The sequence below is a fragment of the Schistocerca piceifrons genome, chromosome 7 (genome assembly GCF_021461385.2).
Source record: "Schistocerca piceifrons isolate TAMUIC-IGC-003096 chromosome 7, iqSchPice1.1, whole genome shotgun sequence".
NCBI lineage: Eukaryota > Metazoa > Arthropoda > Insecta > Orthoptera > Acrididae > Schistocerca > Schistocerca piceifrons.
Window position 1 is genome coordinate 352,776,820 of NC_060144.1, and position 17,773 is coordinate 352,794,592.

At 42.8% G+C, this 17,773-nt stretch overlaps 1 protein-coding gene across 1 annotated transcript; it reads left to right on the top strand.

Annotated features, from left to right (window-relative positions):
- The first annotated feature begins 740 nt into the window (after window positions 1-740).
- LOC124805701 (glutathione S-transferase 1-like) lies at window positions 741-14,936 on the top strand. The gene is made up of 5 exons (XM_047266271.1): window positions 741-884; window positions 5,442-5,500; window positions 5,595-5,736; window positions 9,078-9,245; window positions 14,778-14,936. The coding sequence occupies exons 1-5, from the start codon at window positions 744-746 to the stop codon at window positions 14,934-14,936; spliced, it is 669 nt and encodes a 222-aa protein (XP_047122227.1). The 5' UTR covers window positions 741-743.
- The last annotated feature ends 2,837 nt before the right edge of the window (window positions 14,937-17,773 follow it).

Genomic DNA, 17,773 nt, shown 5'->3' on the forward strand with positions numbered 1-17,773 from the left:
CAGGATGCAGTTAGGAATTGCATTGTGGTTTAAATGGCTCTGAGCACTATGGGACTTAACATCTATGGTCATCAGTCCCCTAGAACTTAGAACTACTTAAACCTAACTAACCTAAGGACATCACACAACACCCAGTCATCACGAGGCAGAGAAAATCCCTGACCCCGCCGGGAATCGAACCCGGGAACCCGAATTGCATTGTGGTTGTGGGACATTATAGAGGGAGACGATATTATTTACTATGTTGTATGTCCAATAAAAAGTTTCTTTTCAAATAGCTGCCTTTACATTTAGACTTCTGGTTGTGTAATAATAAACGTTTGATCGGGGATTTGAGTTTAGCTGCTAAGAGGAATATAGCTGTTGCATTCTAACATTGCGCAGTACTATATGTATACCGTATAAACGACTGAACTGAGCTACGCGTATAGCACGTTATTAAACTACCAGAATAACTCATGTAGCTATAATTCTTTACAATGTAAAATAAAATCCATATGTATCGCAAAACAAGTATATAATACAACAGAGCTTATACCATATCACCTGTAATTTCTACTTTTTCTGTTGATGGAAAATATAAAAATTACTTAATATATAAAGTAACCATATCTATCTGTAGTTCACTCATGTACATTGATTCGCTAATGACACCTTGCATCTTTACTGCAGCACCACAGCATCCCTTTGTGAACTGACGCCTTTATTTTTATTTCTCTATTCAGCGAGGAGATACTGACGTCATGCCCATCACACTGTACTTCGACGGAGCTGCCCCCTCTTCGAGGATAGCTCTGGCAGTAGCAAAGGCTGTTGGAGTAGACGTCATAGTCAAAAAAATAGACTTGGCTTCAAAGGAACACCTCAAGGAAGATTATCTCAAGGTATGCTGCAACACTGCAGGAGTTTAGTCTACCAGCACGGGTGGCGCAAACTGGGAAACTATGTGAAGTAAAGAATGTCTCTCTCTCTCTCTCTCTCTCTCACTGTGTGTGTGTGTGTGTGTGTGTGTGTGTGTGTTTGTGTATGTGCGTGTGGTGTTTCTTTGCCGTTTATGGGCACTCAACAGCGAAGTCATCAGCGACCGTGAAATTTAGTTCCCTAGAGCTCAGGTTAACTGCTCACATACTCGACTTTACTGTATATAATTTTGTTTCTAAGAACTTCTTATAGTTTCACGTAGAACTGTTTGAACGAATGGTTTGCCTTCAGTTCCTTTCCCATAGTATTAACTAAAAGAATAGTAGAAAGTGCAGCACCTTAAAGTACAACCAGAATTGTCGGGCCTAGGACATTCCAAAATAAAATCGGCTGTAAGTGGCAGTCATATGAAAACGAGACAGATGGAAAAATATGTAAACTGTTTATTTTTTCAAAAGTAGTCGCCATAATTGTATATGCATTTATCCGACTGTGAGACAAGACGGACAATGCCGACATGGAAAAACATCTACAGTTGCGTACGGAACCATGATTCTACCCGGGCGTGCGCGTCTTCGCCCGCAACAAACCGATGAACACGAATGTCTTGGCAACAGGTTCCTCCCGCTTCCTTCTCATTTTCCTTAGCGTCATGAAAATTCCTTCCAGTCCAGTGTCTTCCTGACCCATTTGTTTGTTTTCATATTTTCCCAGTGGTTACGAACATGCATGTCTTTACTGCTCACAATCCTAATGTTTTAATTGGTTTTTGCATTAAATGTCCCTGTCTCATCGCCGTAAAACTCGACTGATAATACACTCTGGTTGTAAACTTCCCTTTTCAGACGCATCGGAAGCTTACTTCTGAAAATCCTGTTGAGTTTACCAAACTCATTCCTCTCCATTTACACTCTTTTGTTCGTTTATTTTGGTACCCATACATTCACTACTTAAACCACCGTAAAAATAACAACTCATCCGCTGGTTTTATGGCTTCATTGTTGATTTTTACGATTTTCTCTTCAATGCCTTGTTTGTGTAACATAGGCCAATTGGAATCCAGATATATGCTGCCATTAGAACAATAAAAATAGTATTCCGCAAAACGTTCAATTTTTAAAAGGCTAATGGATGGAGTATGCAGAATATTTCAATGCAGAAACTCAGCCCAATTCCGTAAAACTACAAAAACTTCTTAGACATTCTCCAACAATCTTCAAAGAGACCTATTACACGATGCTGCAAGCAATAATTTATTCCAGGCTTCACAGCTCAGTCAGAGGGCATCCTGAACAAACAAAATCACTGTACTAGCAAGTCTTCATTCGGAACTGAATTGATGGAAATGCCAAGTGAGAGGGAAGGGACTGAATACTGAAGGAAATGACACGACCGATTGTAGCAAACTGTCCTGGAACTTAGTCAGAACCCTCAGCTATGAGCGTTAGGTAGTTAAACAAACGTACAAAGTAAAACCCAACCAAGTTGGCCACCAACTCAACTCTAAATGGAAAATCAATATATAGCCAGAACCAGAATCAAATAACTTCAATGTGCCATTTGCCCCTAAATAATCCAACTACCCTCAATAAAAAGAGAAAGAGCAGCTTTTATGGGCGATTTTTGTATGGATTGGATGAAACACTTCGGCCCTGGAGACCAAAAATGGAACCTAAAGATGCGGAGAAAAGAAAAGGTAGTAACACTGGAAAAGACCCAAATTCCCCAAAGAACTGTCGATCTATATCGCTCATATGTCAAGCATGCAAACTCTATAAACAACTGATACTGACCCTCATTGCAGGCATCGTGGACCCAAAGCTCATCCTTCAACAGGACAGTTCCAGAGCAGGGAAATCTTACACCAGCGAAATCTTGGGTCTTATTGAACAGACAGCGGAAGGGTGCAAAATAATCAAATACCAGGACTAGCCTTGGTTGACCTACGCTCTGCATGGTACAAAATGACAAAACTGTGTGACACCCTTATGTATTACCAGCTTCTAAAAATCACTGAATCACTGCTCAAAAACCGAATGTTCTATGTCACAATGGGGCAGAAGGAGCAGTTGACAATGGCAGAACAATAGGCTTGCCGAGGTTAGTTGTTCGCCCATGTTCTATTCAGCCTCTATACCAATGACCACCCAACATCAAATAACGTGTCTCACTTTTTGAACGCCGACGATCTGGCCACCACAGCTCAACGAAAGAATATTGAGGTGATACAAAAAAATCTGGAACGTGCTCTAGCTGCAGTATCAGAACACGATCAGGAAAATTTCTCCGAATGAAACCCCTCAAAGTCAAAATTCAGCGCCTTCCATCTTAACCCATAACGAGCAAACCGACAGCTGAAAGGAAACTGGAATAGCATCACCCTTGAATTCACAGATACCTGGTTGTCGTATTAGACCAATCACTAACGTATACACTGCAATAGGGCACGCCAGAAAGTCGCAGCCAGAAATAACATACTTAGGAAACTGGTCAATAGCAAAGGCGGAGCTAGACCAAACGTACTGAGAACAACAGCCTAGGCACAGCGATTCTCCACGCCAGAATAGGTTTGCCTGGTGTGGTTCAGATCCATACAAGCCAAAAAGGTCAGCTTAAACTTAAATGAAATATACTGGCATGAAACCTATGCCCCTCAATAAACCATATATGGTCCCCAGATGTACAGACTCATGCTCCTGAAGAGCACTTATTCCTTCGATGAACGCCACACCTCATTTGACGCTTTCTGTGGGCCTAGAAGACTTAAATCCAGCAAGACAGTCTTGAACAATGAACTTAGCGAGTTCCCAGACGATTACCCTCCGCTACAGGAGATTCCCAGTGGCGAGAACTTGGGTTGAAAAATTAGGAGGAGCCTGAACAGCATATGAACCGATGTAGCACCAGTGAACGCAAACATGATGGAGTGGGGTTTCGTAGACAAATATGATGACAGATGGGACTGTGGCGAATGTGAAGTATGGAACATCTCCTGACCTGTCCTAACAGTTCCAGGGAACATAAGATAAATTGCACCCCATCCCAACAGGCCTCGGAAGGCCCAGCTACCGACCGTCCGCTGTGTCATCTTTAGCCGATAGGCATTATTGGAAGTAGATATGGAGAGTCATGTGGTCAGCACACCACTCTTCCGGCCGATGCCAGTCTTCGTGACCCGAGCCGCTACTTCTCAGTCAAGTCGCTCCTTAGTTGGCCACACAAGGGCTGAATGGACCCCGCTTGCCAACATTGCACGGCAGACTCGTACGTCACCCATGCTAGTGCTAGCCACGCCCGACAGCGCTTAACTTCGGTGATCTGACAGGAACTAGTTTTACCACTGTGACAAGGCCATTTGCCCAGTAAACGTTCCCTCGATTAATTATGGTGGGGAAGCAATTAAGCACTGGACGTACCCTAATTTTGAAGTGAAAAACTTTGATCTCTGGGCACGAAAAAATAAAGTGAATATACTATTGTGGTTGATCAACTGTGGTGTGCATATTGTAAGACCTTCGGTACACACACCTTCAGATTATTTGACTTGTCACTCTAACGAAGTAGGCAAGTGTCAGCAATATGTCTCGTGGTCTTATCGTGGCATGTTAATCTTCTGCCGTTAGGTCAGACGATAGAAATGCCACTTGCACGCTTAGAGTAGCAGATTGACGATGACCAACTTTAAATAGAACCTGATTAATTTTCACACACATTTATTAAAATAGTAACAAGCATAAACCTTATGTAACTTGATTCTGGATGCTATTTACAATGGACAATCTGAAGTTCATTTGGTCTTGATACGTTAATCTTATTCTCACATATCTCTGATACTTGACAAAGTGTCTATACATTTCTCTTCATGGCTATGTACAGGAATATAATAATCTTATTAGGCGCAGACTGAAACTTGACTATAGACTGGTGCAGACTAATGTAGACTGGTACAGACTGGTGCAGACAAATGCAGACTGACTAATTGGAAGTCTGTACACTCGTTATAATACCTTGCGCGTTCATGTATCACTGCGCGAGTGTGATCTGTGAGGAGAAAAGGTTCTACGTTAGCAGCAATCTCATTGGCTGCGTTACATATTAACATGCGGATCGGCGGAAGCAGAATTTGGTCTGTCTCTAAGGCAGCGCCATCTCGTAGTGCGGAGACGGGCGAGCGCTGGGTCTGCGCTGTTGTGCATAGCGGGGCGCGCTCTAGTGGGAAAGTTGTGTACACGCTGACTACGCAGAACTATGTACACAACACCTACATTTTATTTTTTCGAATACATTAGCTGTGTAATGCGCACAAATTAACACTATGTGTAAAACCAACTCTTCGGGAAGACGTCTGCTTTACGAGATGGAAACATTATGTAACTACTATTTTCAGGCGCACCTACCGTTTTCCATTTTCCTAATTTATTGCATTTCACTTTTATTATACCATGTGAATTAACATTTACAGCAAATTTTTGTCGCTACTGTGTCAGCTTATGGCAAAAAATCATTTTCTTTTGTTGCAGTTAAATCCACAACATACGGTACCAACGCTTATCGACAATGATTTCATCCTTTGGGACAGGTAAATACAGATAAGCATCATGGTTAAGAAAATATTCTTCTGTCCACCGAAATGGAACTTAGCTTTGCTAATGACACTGCTTATTTCCTGACAGCCATGCAATAGCAACGTACCTCGCTTCACAGTATGGCAAAGACGATTCCCTCTACCCAAAAGACCCAAAGAAGCGAGCGGTCGTCATCCAGAGACTGTTTTTCAATGAAGGAGTCCTGTATTCTCGCCTAAGAGCTGTTGGCGTAAGTATTTTTATTGACATTTGCCAGGGGACATCTTTGAGACATCCTAGAAAATAACAGTGTAATGTCTTCTCTTATAATTTTATGTCCTCAGTGATTTGTGTACACTGCTGCTAGCCGTGAACCTGAGACACTGTGAAACTGAGTATTAAATGTCTTTACAAAGTTAAAAGAGTTAAATGTTATTCTATCCACACTTCAAAAGTGTGATCTGAGTTCATGTCTCAAAGAGAGTGATAAGTCTTTCAGCATAAGTGATTGGTGAAATGCATTAATTTTTATAGAACCAGCTGTAGAGAAAGCCTTCACCTAGACTTTGTGACAAAAAATAAATTAAATAAGAAATATTCGGTTCAGATACGGGTATCCCTCATGCCACAAAAGTAAATTCGCGCAGCTTTGCTTACGGGCGAGAATCACTGGCCTGATTGCCAAACTTTTCTCTTCTTTCAGTCTTGTGCTCAAAATGGCTGTTCAGTTCAAGAAACTATGAGGTGGGCGCGCTTCGCGTCTACTTGGTGACGCAGATGACAGCGAGAGAGCAGGCATGGAGGAAAACTCACTGCCGACACATAGTTTATTCCACTCGCATTGCTTCGAAGGAGGCCGCCGAGCTACACTTCATAATTAGATAGGCGACAACCGAAATCGTCACGTGTCCTCTCTCCACGAGACCCTGTAGACAAGTTTGAAAGTAATGCAGTATACAGTTGTTAAATCCGGCAGTCAGTACTCAGGAACTAAATTCATCCACCCCTTTTGCTCCCGCCCTAGCTGCTGGTAAATACTGTAGTTTCCATGAAATTATTCCCCACCGGTAGAGTGTAACTGACGTCAGCTTCGCTCCGAGTGAAGATTCACTATCGTACAACAGTTATCTCTAGTATGAGGCAGGTGTTTCTGAATTGAAAACAATGCATGTCCCTGCATAACATGTTGTAAAATCTGAAGACACTTGTCGAGATTAGGTCTACAATGTTAAGAACTTCTTTCTATACACAACGTTCGTGGAAACTACAACATCAAGACGAATAAATATAAAGTAATTAAATTTTATGGATAGATGAAACGTATTGTAATATATAAAATCTCATATATTTTAGTTTCATTCACATTTAATACCTTTGTTACGTGAAGGCCATCACCTGGTACCGCACTACATTCTGTTCTACGACATTACCCAATCCTGTACCCAGCACTGCTTTAAATGTGATACTAAACAAACTCTTAGATAAACACAACCGTAGCTTTCTCTGCTGTCATCATTACACGATCACCTGTGTGAACCGACACGCTTGGTGTCAAATCACACCAACAGTCGGAACCAATCTGGCGGCTGTTCTACTTTTCGTGCCCTTGCACTCACTAATGTTTCACCATCATCGGTTGACAAATAGCCATCGTAGTAGTTCATGTGGTTGTAGTTCGTAGCACATTACTTAATTCAATTGTCCTGCAAAGCCATTCTTGACAAAGTAATATGTGAAACTGAACACAGTTTGCTGAAGAGGTGTCAAATAAGAAGGTTAGAAGCCACATATTTACAGTATTTATTCTGATTGAATAGCATACTTTTAGTACATGTTAATAGCTACCAGGAGGCCCTTGAGTATGCTCCAGAAAAACAAGTGAATTGTGGTAAAGAACTCAGATTCATTACCCAAGCGATACTAATGTAGACTTATCGTTTTCATTAAGAAGTTTAGTGTAAACTTATGTACTCTCCGCCTGTTTTAGTAACTGATTTAGTTCTATACATAACATATACAGTACAGAAGTGATAATGTAGCCGGCCGGAGTGGCCGAGCGGTTCTAGGCGCTACAGTCTGGAACCACGCTACCACTACGATCACAGGTTCGAATCCTACCTCGGGCATGGATGTGTGTGATGTCCTTAGGTTAGTTAGGTTTAAGTAGTTCTAAGTTCTAGGGGACTGATGACCTCAGAAGTTAACTCCCATAGTGCTCAGAGCCATTTGAACCATTTGATAATGTAATGAGAGAGCAACACAAACGTTTATTCAATGAAAATGATACATTACATTCGTTTTTGAACATCATTCTATTTCGGATGGGCAGTATGTCACTCCTGTTCAAATTGTACGTATGAAATACAAATGAAGTTTTCGAGTGTGCCATAGTAGAATATGCGTACATTAGAATCAACTCAATTAGCGCAGCACTCATAGAGATGAATTTATTCAGTTACAGCACGTTCTGATTCTCTGATGTTCTCAAAAGAGTGCTAAATGAGTGTCTTCCTATCTAGAAGCTTTATGAGCCTCTAAGGAATTTGCCTATTTTTCTCGATGGAGATAAATTTGTATTTCTAGGTATTACTCTCAATATGTACACTGAGCGAGTTGTGGAGGAAGCACATGAGGAATTTGTAGAGGGATTTATGCTTCAGGGAGAAGAAATTAAAACTTAAAAAAAAATGACTGGAGGGAATGGACAGCGTTTAGAAAAGAGATTGTGAAATGAACACTAACAAAAGTAAAAAGAAAGGGTATTGGATTAATGCCTGTTGAAATCGGGTGATGCCAAGGGAATTAAATTAAGAAATGAGACACTGAAAGTAATACCTAATTTCTGCTTTTGGCAGTATAAAAGTGACTACGGCCGAAATGGTGACGATATAAAATGCGGACTTGAAATAGGAAGGTAAATATTTCTTAGTAGGGAAATTTGTTAATACTGAATATAAACGAAATACTAGGAAATATTTTCTGCAGGTGTTTGTTTGGAGTATAGTCATGTATGGAAGTGAAACGTTGACGAAAAACCGTTCAGAAAAAAAGAATACTGAAGCTTCTGAAATATGGTGCTACTGCAAGATGCTGAAGGTTATATGGGCAGATCGGAAAATAATTGATAAGAAAGTACTGAACACGATTGGGAAGAAATCAAATTTATCACACAACTGAAGTAAAAGAACGGGTCGTTTGATAGAACACTTAATGAAGTATCAAAGAAATAGTCAGTCTGACAATAGAAATAGTGTTGGGGTTAAACACCGTAGAGGAAGACCAAGGCTGGACTGCAGAAAGCAGGTTCAGACGCATGTAATCGGCAGTAGTTACTCGGAGATGAAGAGGCGTACAAAGGACAGATTAGCGTGCATAGCTGCAACAAGCCAGTCATCGGACTGAAGACCACGACAACAACAATTATTCCTGCAGGTAGGCCTACACTGCACTGCGCGTCCTCCGAGTTAGGATCACTTCTGACCATTGCTTATAGGTGTTGGATTTCCACCAATTTTAGAGTATTTTGTACTCGTGTATTTCCTGTGACTCATCAAATGTCGATTCTACGTGACACATTCTGTTACTTTGCAGACTCCTTTATACTTTGGGCTGAAAACTACAGTGGACAAGGACAAAAAGGACGCCCTGTATGAGGCACTCGACTTTCTGGAGAAGTTCCTGGAGCGCACTGGCTGGGTGGCTGGAGACCACGCCACTATCGCAGACATCGCATGCGCTGTAACCGCCTCCAGCATAGAGGTAAGGGCCTATGCAACGAGGATTCCTACTTTTTCATTTATTTTGAAATTATGAGACGTTTTCTGTAGGAAAGTGACCACTTATATCCTGGCAAGAATTACTGTGTAGTATGTTTAATAGACACGCAAAAACCAACATGATCTTGATGCGTGTACAGACGTTTTGATACATATTTTATTATTCCATTTATAATAGTTATACCTATTACGAAGCATAAACTTTAGAGGCTTTGAATTGGCAAATTGGTGAAATCAATTGGATTAACTACTCTTAGATGCATGTAGAATCTCCCATTATGACAATATTACAAGACAGATGAGAACAAATATTACATAATTGTATTAATCAGAATTTATGACCGAAATAAATTGCTTAAAATAATATTTCTAAACCGATGGTAAAATTAAAACCAACAGCATCATGGAATGGCTTTGATAGTGGACTTGTTTGGAAACACAGAGGTTGAATCATGATTGAGGTCATTCGTCGTTTACCGAAATACTTTCTGGAGAAGAGCGGGACTTTCGTTCAACAAAACTGCAGCTCTCATCACGATTCAGCCAAGCTCCTAGTTTGTCTATGATCACTTTTATATCGACGACTCGCTAAACTTTAAGGCACCATCTGAGGTAATACTTATAAAATTGTAGCTCGGTACCGTTTAGTGTTAGAAATATGGAGCTTTATTTGCAGTGTGGGAGACAAGAAAGAAAAAGTAATTCAGCTATATCTTCCATAAATTCCTCAAAAAATTTTCTGCACCAGCTTAATATCTGCGGACGTTTGAGGGCTTAGATCCAAAGGGACCAAGGAATGAAGCAATGAGACTTATCATCATCATCATATATTTGCATAAACAGGCATTTAGGCCAGTGGCAGAAACATAACACATAAGGAAATGATCAACACTTCCAGTCCACAAATCATGACTAAATAGAATTACGTATTTTTACCCATTGCCTGTTGTTGGATCTGCTCCTTCCAGGCTTACCTAAGTTCTATCTTTCCACCCCGTTCGCGGACGACCGCTTGGACGGCTACCAGTTTGCTGCTGTATTAATCCTGCATTAATACTTTGTTAGGGAGAGCGCCCTATGTTCGGCGGTACAGATCTTCATTGTGTCTTCTTTCCGGTCTTCCAGTTTCTGCATTGTGTACCTCACCATACATTTTCCTTAAAATCTCAAATGCATTGATCCGCTTTTCCATCGTGCACTGGCCCACGTCTCATAACCATACAATACAGCCGGCCGCCATAGTGGCATGTGCAGCTGTAGCTGTATCTTGCTTTCCTGGGTTTAAACTGTAGTACACCGGTTTACAGTTGTTATTCATCGTTGAATTTCCGTCTCTATCTCACTTTTATTCGACCATATTGACCCCAGGTACTTGAATGTTTCGACTGTTTCAAAATTGCGACCGTCTAAACTGATGGAGTCTATTTATTTTTTGTCGGCGGGAGACTAATATTATGCTTTTTCATCATTGACCTGTAACCCTAATTTGTTTGCTTCTAGCATAAATCGAGATGTATCTCGATTCATTCTGAGTTTTGCCCACAAACACCACATCTTCTGCAAATACAATGCTGGCCTCACTTTCAACCATCTCCATAACCCTATTACAGCCAACTGCATGTCTCATTTTTTCTAGCGCAATGTTGAACAGAACTGGCGACAGGCGACCTCCCCGTCTCAACCCATCCATAACTGTGAAGGGTGCCGACAACTGATTTGTAAAGCGTACTTGACAACTTAATCGGTTGTAATGAGCTGCAATCAGCTTAATGTACTTCATTGGTCTGCTGAAATCTTGCACTGTCTTCCAGAGGTCTGGTCGTTTAATTCTGTCGTATGCAGATGCGTAAGACTTATGTAACTAAAAAGTAACTTCACTTTAAAACAATAAAAAGTAAAGGCTGACTGTCAGAAAGATCACACATCACAAAGATGAAACCATAACCTGCTGCTGGGTGACATTCAGTATTGTGATGCACTGTCATGCTGTCCACATTGTGGTCCAGATATTTCTGCTCAACACCGATCCATTGTTCGACGGTGACCCTTTTGAGGTCATACAGTATGTGATCACTGTAACTGAAATGACACACTGCGAGTTTCAAGTGGCTCCAAGCATGTTCAGTAGTGTTCATGTAAGCTGAAACCGCGAACCGTTCCAGTTGGTTGATTAGTGCCTCCTGGAGGAAGGTATTCACAAAGCGGGTGCCGTGTGCATTACCTTCCTGAAATACGACCGGACAACAGGTTGGAGGATCCTGCTTCTATATTGTACTGCACTGAAATTGGCTTGAATAGAGATGGGAGGCGTCCGACATCTGTACACCGTATATTGGTCCCAATGCATGACTAATCAATCTCCCATCTAAACCTGTTGGACGGAACACTCACATGTGTGTGTTGCTACCTGTCTGCCTCCACACTCCTCTATGACTATCATCAGGTGTCACACAAGTTGCGAACTCATTATTGAGCTGTTCCTGGTATTCCCTTGCCCATCTTTTTCGCGCACCACGGTGCTGTGGAGTTTGTACTGTTCCTCATAGTGGATGCCTTGGGACCAATTTGATTGCATGGGAACGGCGGAGCACCGCATGGATCCCAGATGCCTCCAAGAAGGCAGCGTAAGTTCTTCTACATAATCCATGTTCGAACCTAAGATCCATAACTTGTAGGTCGTGGTCATCAGATGATAATGACGGGGGCCATCACTATGATGCAGAAATTAATTTTTTTGTTTATCATGATAATGGCTGAATGTTCGAATGACATCGTTATGAGCGACGCCAATTCGTCAAGCAAATTCCCGTGCTGACAATTCTTTTTGAGGGAAAGTGACAATATATGCATAGTCCAAGGTTGAAATAGTCCCTCGAGTCATCTTGACAGACTGTGCAGATCTACGAGGTGTGGCTAGTAAAAAACCGGACTAGTACTGGTGAAACAATAAAACGAATGCAATAAGGCTGAAAGTCGCGTGGCCTGTCACGTGACTCTCGCTCCGCCTACTGCTCGAGTTTCATCTGCCTCCTGCACTCAGTCTGCCCGTGGCGTCTGTTTTAAGTAGTTGACGTTTTGTCTGTGAGTCGGAAAATGTTGAGTGTACAGAAAGAACAGCGTGTTCACATCAAATTTTGTTTCAAACTAGGAAAATCTGCAAGTGAAACGTTTGTAATGTTACAACAAGTGTACGGCGATGATTGTTTATCGCGAACACAAGTGTTTGAGTGGTTTAAACGATTTAAAGATGGCCGCGAAGACACCAGTGATGACACTCGCACTGGCAGACCATTGTCAGCAAAAACTGATGCAAACATTGAAAAAATCTGTAAACTTGTTCCTTGTCAACTCCTGTTAACTCAGACACTGCTCTGATAGTTAAACGGCGATCTTGTCGAACAAGTTTACCGATTTTTTCAATGTTTGCATCAGTTTTTGCTGACAATGGTCTGCCAGTGCGAGTGTCATCACTGGTGTCTTCGCGGCCATCTTTAAATCGTTTAAACCACTCAAACACTTGTGTTCGCGATAAACAATCATCGCCGTACACTTGTTGTAACATTACAAACGTTTCACTTGCAGATTTTCCTAGTTTGAAACAAAATTTGATGTTAACACGCTGTTCTTTCTGTACACTCAACATTTTCCGACGCATAGACAAAATGTCAACTACTTAAAACAGACGCCACGGGCAGACTGAGTGCAGGAGGCAGATGAAACTCGAGCAGTAGGCGAAGCGAGAGTCACGTGACAGGCCACGCGACTTTCAGACTTATTGCATTCGTTTTATTGTTTTACCAGTACTAGTCCGGTTTTTTTCTAGCCACACCTCGTATGTGTACATTCACATCCATTGCGCAGATACCGCTATATAGAGATTCTGTGCGGTCAAAAGGCCTATTGAGAAACAAGTTTACAATAATTAAAAAGAAAGCTTCTTCTTAGCAGTTTACTTTGTGATGTTGGTATCCGTGTCCTGATTTGGCTCGTGGCGTTCTTGTTGTATGTACACTGCCTTACAAAGAAAAATGAAGCATCCACAAAGGGAGGAGGAAACGAAACGAAATTTCATAGGTTGAGAGAATGTGTGACGTTATTTCAGTGATTACAGTCTCGAGTCAAATTTACAATGTTGCCTGACATTTTCCCGATTATCAGTATGACGATGAACATCCACTGGACTGGATTCATGCACTGATTCAGTTGGGAGGAGTGTCATCAAGCCGTTCTATGCTCTCCTGTCCTGAGGCAAGCTGGCCACGGCTGTTGGGAAGGGTGTCATCACCAAGCTGGCCACAACTGTTGTAACTACTCCTTCATATCCTGGATACTGCCGCTGGCACAGAGTTGACTTCTGAACTGGTCAGGGGCGCATCTGGGAATCTTGCTGGCCGCGGGAGTGCCTCCGTATCGTTCAGACAGTTCATAAAGACACGTCGCATGTGTGGACGAACATCGTCCTGCTGAAATATGGCGCCACGATATTTTCGCGTAAGATGTAACACGACATGCCTCGGCCTACTGTTATGCTATTAGAATTAGACACTACCAGTCGTGACCTGAAGTTACACCTGGTAGTCCCCTAAACCATAACCGCAGGATTAACACCACAGTGACTCTCCAAAACAATGTAAAAATTGGAACTCTCTACAGCTCGACGCCATACTCGCCAATGATGATTATCTGTGCCAGTCATCACTGACCACAGAGCGACGCCATTTGTCAGCAGTCCATGCTTCCCCATCACGACACCACTCCAAACGTAGCAGTTTGTGTTGTGGCGTTAACGGTAGCCAATCCTGGCTGCTGGCAATCTCCGAGCAATATGGTGTGGAATAACACGGAATGTTGCAGGGAGTCCATTACTTGTTTTCGGGTTGCAGGTGCAGATGTCAAGGTGTTATGATATGGTTGCTGCACAGAATGGCGATCCTCCTTCGTGGTGGTCAGACATGGCTTGATGACTATTATACCTCCCCTCACGTTCCCATGCCGTCCAGTATCAAGCCGCAGTCGTGTCTGAATGCCTCACAAGTTTGAATATTGCATTCCAGTGCCCAGCCAGCCAGATGGAGACCCACAATGAGGCCACTTTAAGATTCTATCAGGAGCTGATAAAGCTGTCTCACATGAATGCGCGACATCTCTGTGTTCTTCACAGTGATGAGTCAACGTCTGTCGCTGTCAACCCCGTTCATATAGCCTACTAGGCCCAGCCCCAGCAACAACACTAATCACGAACTCCACTAACACCTGTTTCACCTGCTACAGAGAATTGCAACTCTTTATCAGTTAGTACAACCCCTCCCCCCACACCCCACCCCTTGAATTGTACGTGTACACTGACAACCGATCATGTCTTCTGGCTGCTTAATTTTATTTTTATTTTTATTTATTTATTTATTTTTGCCAGGCAGCGTAATTCATAAAGTTTCTATTGGACTTCCTGGGTAGCAAAACTTTTACGAAAATCATCAAGAGATAGGTTAAGCGAGGGCACGTATCCTGTTTTCAGGCTATAGGAGCGGACCTGAGCGGCTTCCCGAAGACCCGGGACTGGCTGGGGCGCTGCAGGAAGGCCATCCGCGGGTTCCGCGAGGCGGACGACGAGGGCGCCCGCTTCCTGGGGGAGACCATCCGCGGCCGCATGCAGCCGCGCCAGCTGGTCCGCTAGCTGGACACCCAGAGCACTGCCACAACATCTTTCATCTACTCACTCACTGTTGTAACTGCCTTCATTCAAAATAAATATCCGTTCATTTCCTATCATACTGTTTTCTTCTGTATACAGTTGGTAGTAGTTTCCCTGCCTGTAAAATGATTTCCTCTCTCTAGTGTTACCAGACAGGACAAACAGTTGTCCTGTCCAGAGTGGCAGCATCGACGTACCTGCGTCTGAGAAAGTGGAGCGGACGTACAGAGAGATACAGCTGTCCCTGCCGATGAAGTTTGATGCAGCCCGCAATGTTATGTCTGGCCTTCAATGACCACACGCAAAATTTTCATATTCTCTCACTCTCTACGAGCAGGTTATTAGTCTTCAGAAAAAATGAACAGGGCCTTTATGTATGAAATTTAATGTACACTACTGGCCACTAAAATTGCTACACCAAGAAGAAATGCAGGCGATAAACGGGTATTCATTGGACAAATGTATTTATTAGAACTGACATGTGATTACATTTTCACGCAATTTGGGTGCATAGATCCTGAGAAATCAGTATCCAGAACAACCACCCCTGGCCGTAATAACGGCCTTGATACACCTGGGCATTGAGTCAAACAGAGCTTGGATGACGTGTACAGGTACAGCTGCCCATGCAGCTTCAACACGATACCACAGTTCATCAAGAGTAGTGCCTGGCGTATTGTGACAAGCCAGTTGCTCGGCTACCATTGACCAGACGTTTTCAATTGGTGAGAGAACAAGAGGCGACCGAGATGTGTAACCAATGGCACCCCATACCATCACGCCGGGTGATACGCCACTATGGCGATGACGAATACACGCTTCCAATGTGCGTTCACCGCGATGTCGCCAAACACGGATGCGACCGTCATGATGCAGTAAACAGAACATTGATTCATCCGAAAAAATGACGTCTTGCCATTCGTGCATCCAGGTTCGTCGTTGAGTACACCATCGCAGGCGCTCCTGTCTGTGATGCAGCGTGAAGGGTAACAGCAGCCATGGTCTCCGAGCTGATAGGCCATGTTGCTGCAAACGTCGTCGAACTGTTCGTGCAGATGGTTGTTGTCTTGCAAACGTCCCCATCTGCTGACTCAGGGATCGTGACGTGGCTGCACGATCCGTTACAGCCATGCGTATAAGATGCCTGTCATCTCGACTGCTAATGATATGAGGCCGTTGGGATCCAGCACGGCGTTCCGTATTACCCTCCTGAACCCACCGATTCCATATTCTGCTAACAGTCATTGGATCTAGAGCAACGCGAGCAGCAATGTCGCGATACGATAAACCGCAATCGCGATAGGCTACAATCCGACCTTTATCAAAGTCTGGAACGTGATGGTACGCGTTTCTCCTCCTTACACGAGGCATCACAACAACGTTTCACCAGGCAACGCCGGTCAACTGCTGTTTGTTTATGAGAAATCGGCTGGAAACTTTCCTCATGTCAGCACGTTGTAGGTGTCGCCACGGGCGCCAACCTTGTGTGAATGCTAATCATTTGCATGTCACAGCATCTTCTTCCTGTCGGTTAAATTTCGCGTCTGTAGCACGTCATCTTCGTGGTGTAGCAATTTTAATGGCCTGTAGTGTAATTAAATTTTGTATTGGGAAACGTTTACCCTACAGGTCCCGTTTCCAGAGTTACTCAACACAAACGCACCCCCATTCTTGCACTCAGCCCCCACCTGTCAGGTTTTCTATTCTGTTGATTATGGCACTCCGTCCTACCACTGTACTAAAATTTGGGACTGCACTAATTATTTTCCTCATCAACCTTTTTAGGTCTACTTTGACTGGCCTTATTATGCTACCGGCGTAGTCGAGCACTAATAGACAAAACTGACGTTTGAATAAATTTTACCCAACAATTTTGTGAATTTTAACAGCATCAAATAAAAATTTATGTCTTTGTATACCTCTGGCCTTCTAACAACGAAAGTACTGTGCCTGTAAGGGTTAACTTTGAATCAAATAGACAACGTAATTAGATTTGATGACGTTAAAATTAATAATGTTAACGAAATAGCAGATTATGCTGTTGGTGTAATAGCCCAGTCATTAGAAATAAAAAAAAGTCGAACATCGAAAACAGTTCGTGTAGTTAGCAAATTTTTGTACATTGGTAGGAGGGCGTCCCAGGAACAACATACCAGAAGTCCTGACTGGTGAGGGATGAGTGTGGAGCTGGAGGGCCGTTTGAAGGTCACCTTTAATCGTTTTTATTAAATAATTCGAAAACCGTGGCCTCCAGAAAAAACGTATCCCGCTACAGAATTTAACTACATTAAATTTCCTACAAAATGGTTATGTTCACCTTCATCTATAGGACCAATAGTTTCAGCGTAACGAGCGAGAGAACATGTATATCTCGCGCATGGATCTTGAAGGTTGCATAAAACGACATCGCTAGGGGCAGCTGAATCACTCTGGCTACTTTCATACTGTTATTAAAAATCAGAACGGTTGCTACGTTCTCTGCTGATCACGCTATTTGGCTAACGGTATATGTACAATTTATTTCCCAGACGATATAACGATGTTCGTTAGTAATGACAATGGAGCAGTTCTCGCCGGCCGGAGTGGCCGTGTGGTTCTAGGCGCTACAGTCTGGAACCGAGCTACCGCTACGTCCGCAGGTTCGAATCCTGCCTCGGGCATGGATGTGTGTGATGTCCTTAGGTTAGTTAGGTTTAATTAGTTCTAAGTTCTAGGTGACTGATGACCTCAGAAGTTAAGTCGCATAGTGCTCAGAGCCATTTGAAGCATTTGAACGGTTTTCTGTCAGTTCGACCGCAGATAGTGATGATAACGCATCA

Coding starts and splice junctions, on each gene's coding strand:
- LOC124805701 (XM_047266271.1), top strand. CDS start 744: ATGCCCATCACACTGTACTTCGACGGAGCTGCCCCCTCTTCGAGGATA. Junction 885..5,441: donor TCAAGGAAGATTATCTCAAG/GTATGCTGCAAC, acceptor CTTTTGTTGCAG/TTAAATCCACAACATACGGT. Junction 5,737..9,077: donor CTCGCCTAAGAGCTGTTGGC/GTAAGTATTTTT, acceptor GTTACTTTGCAG/ACTCCTTTATACTTTGGGCT.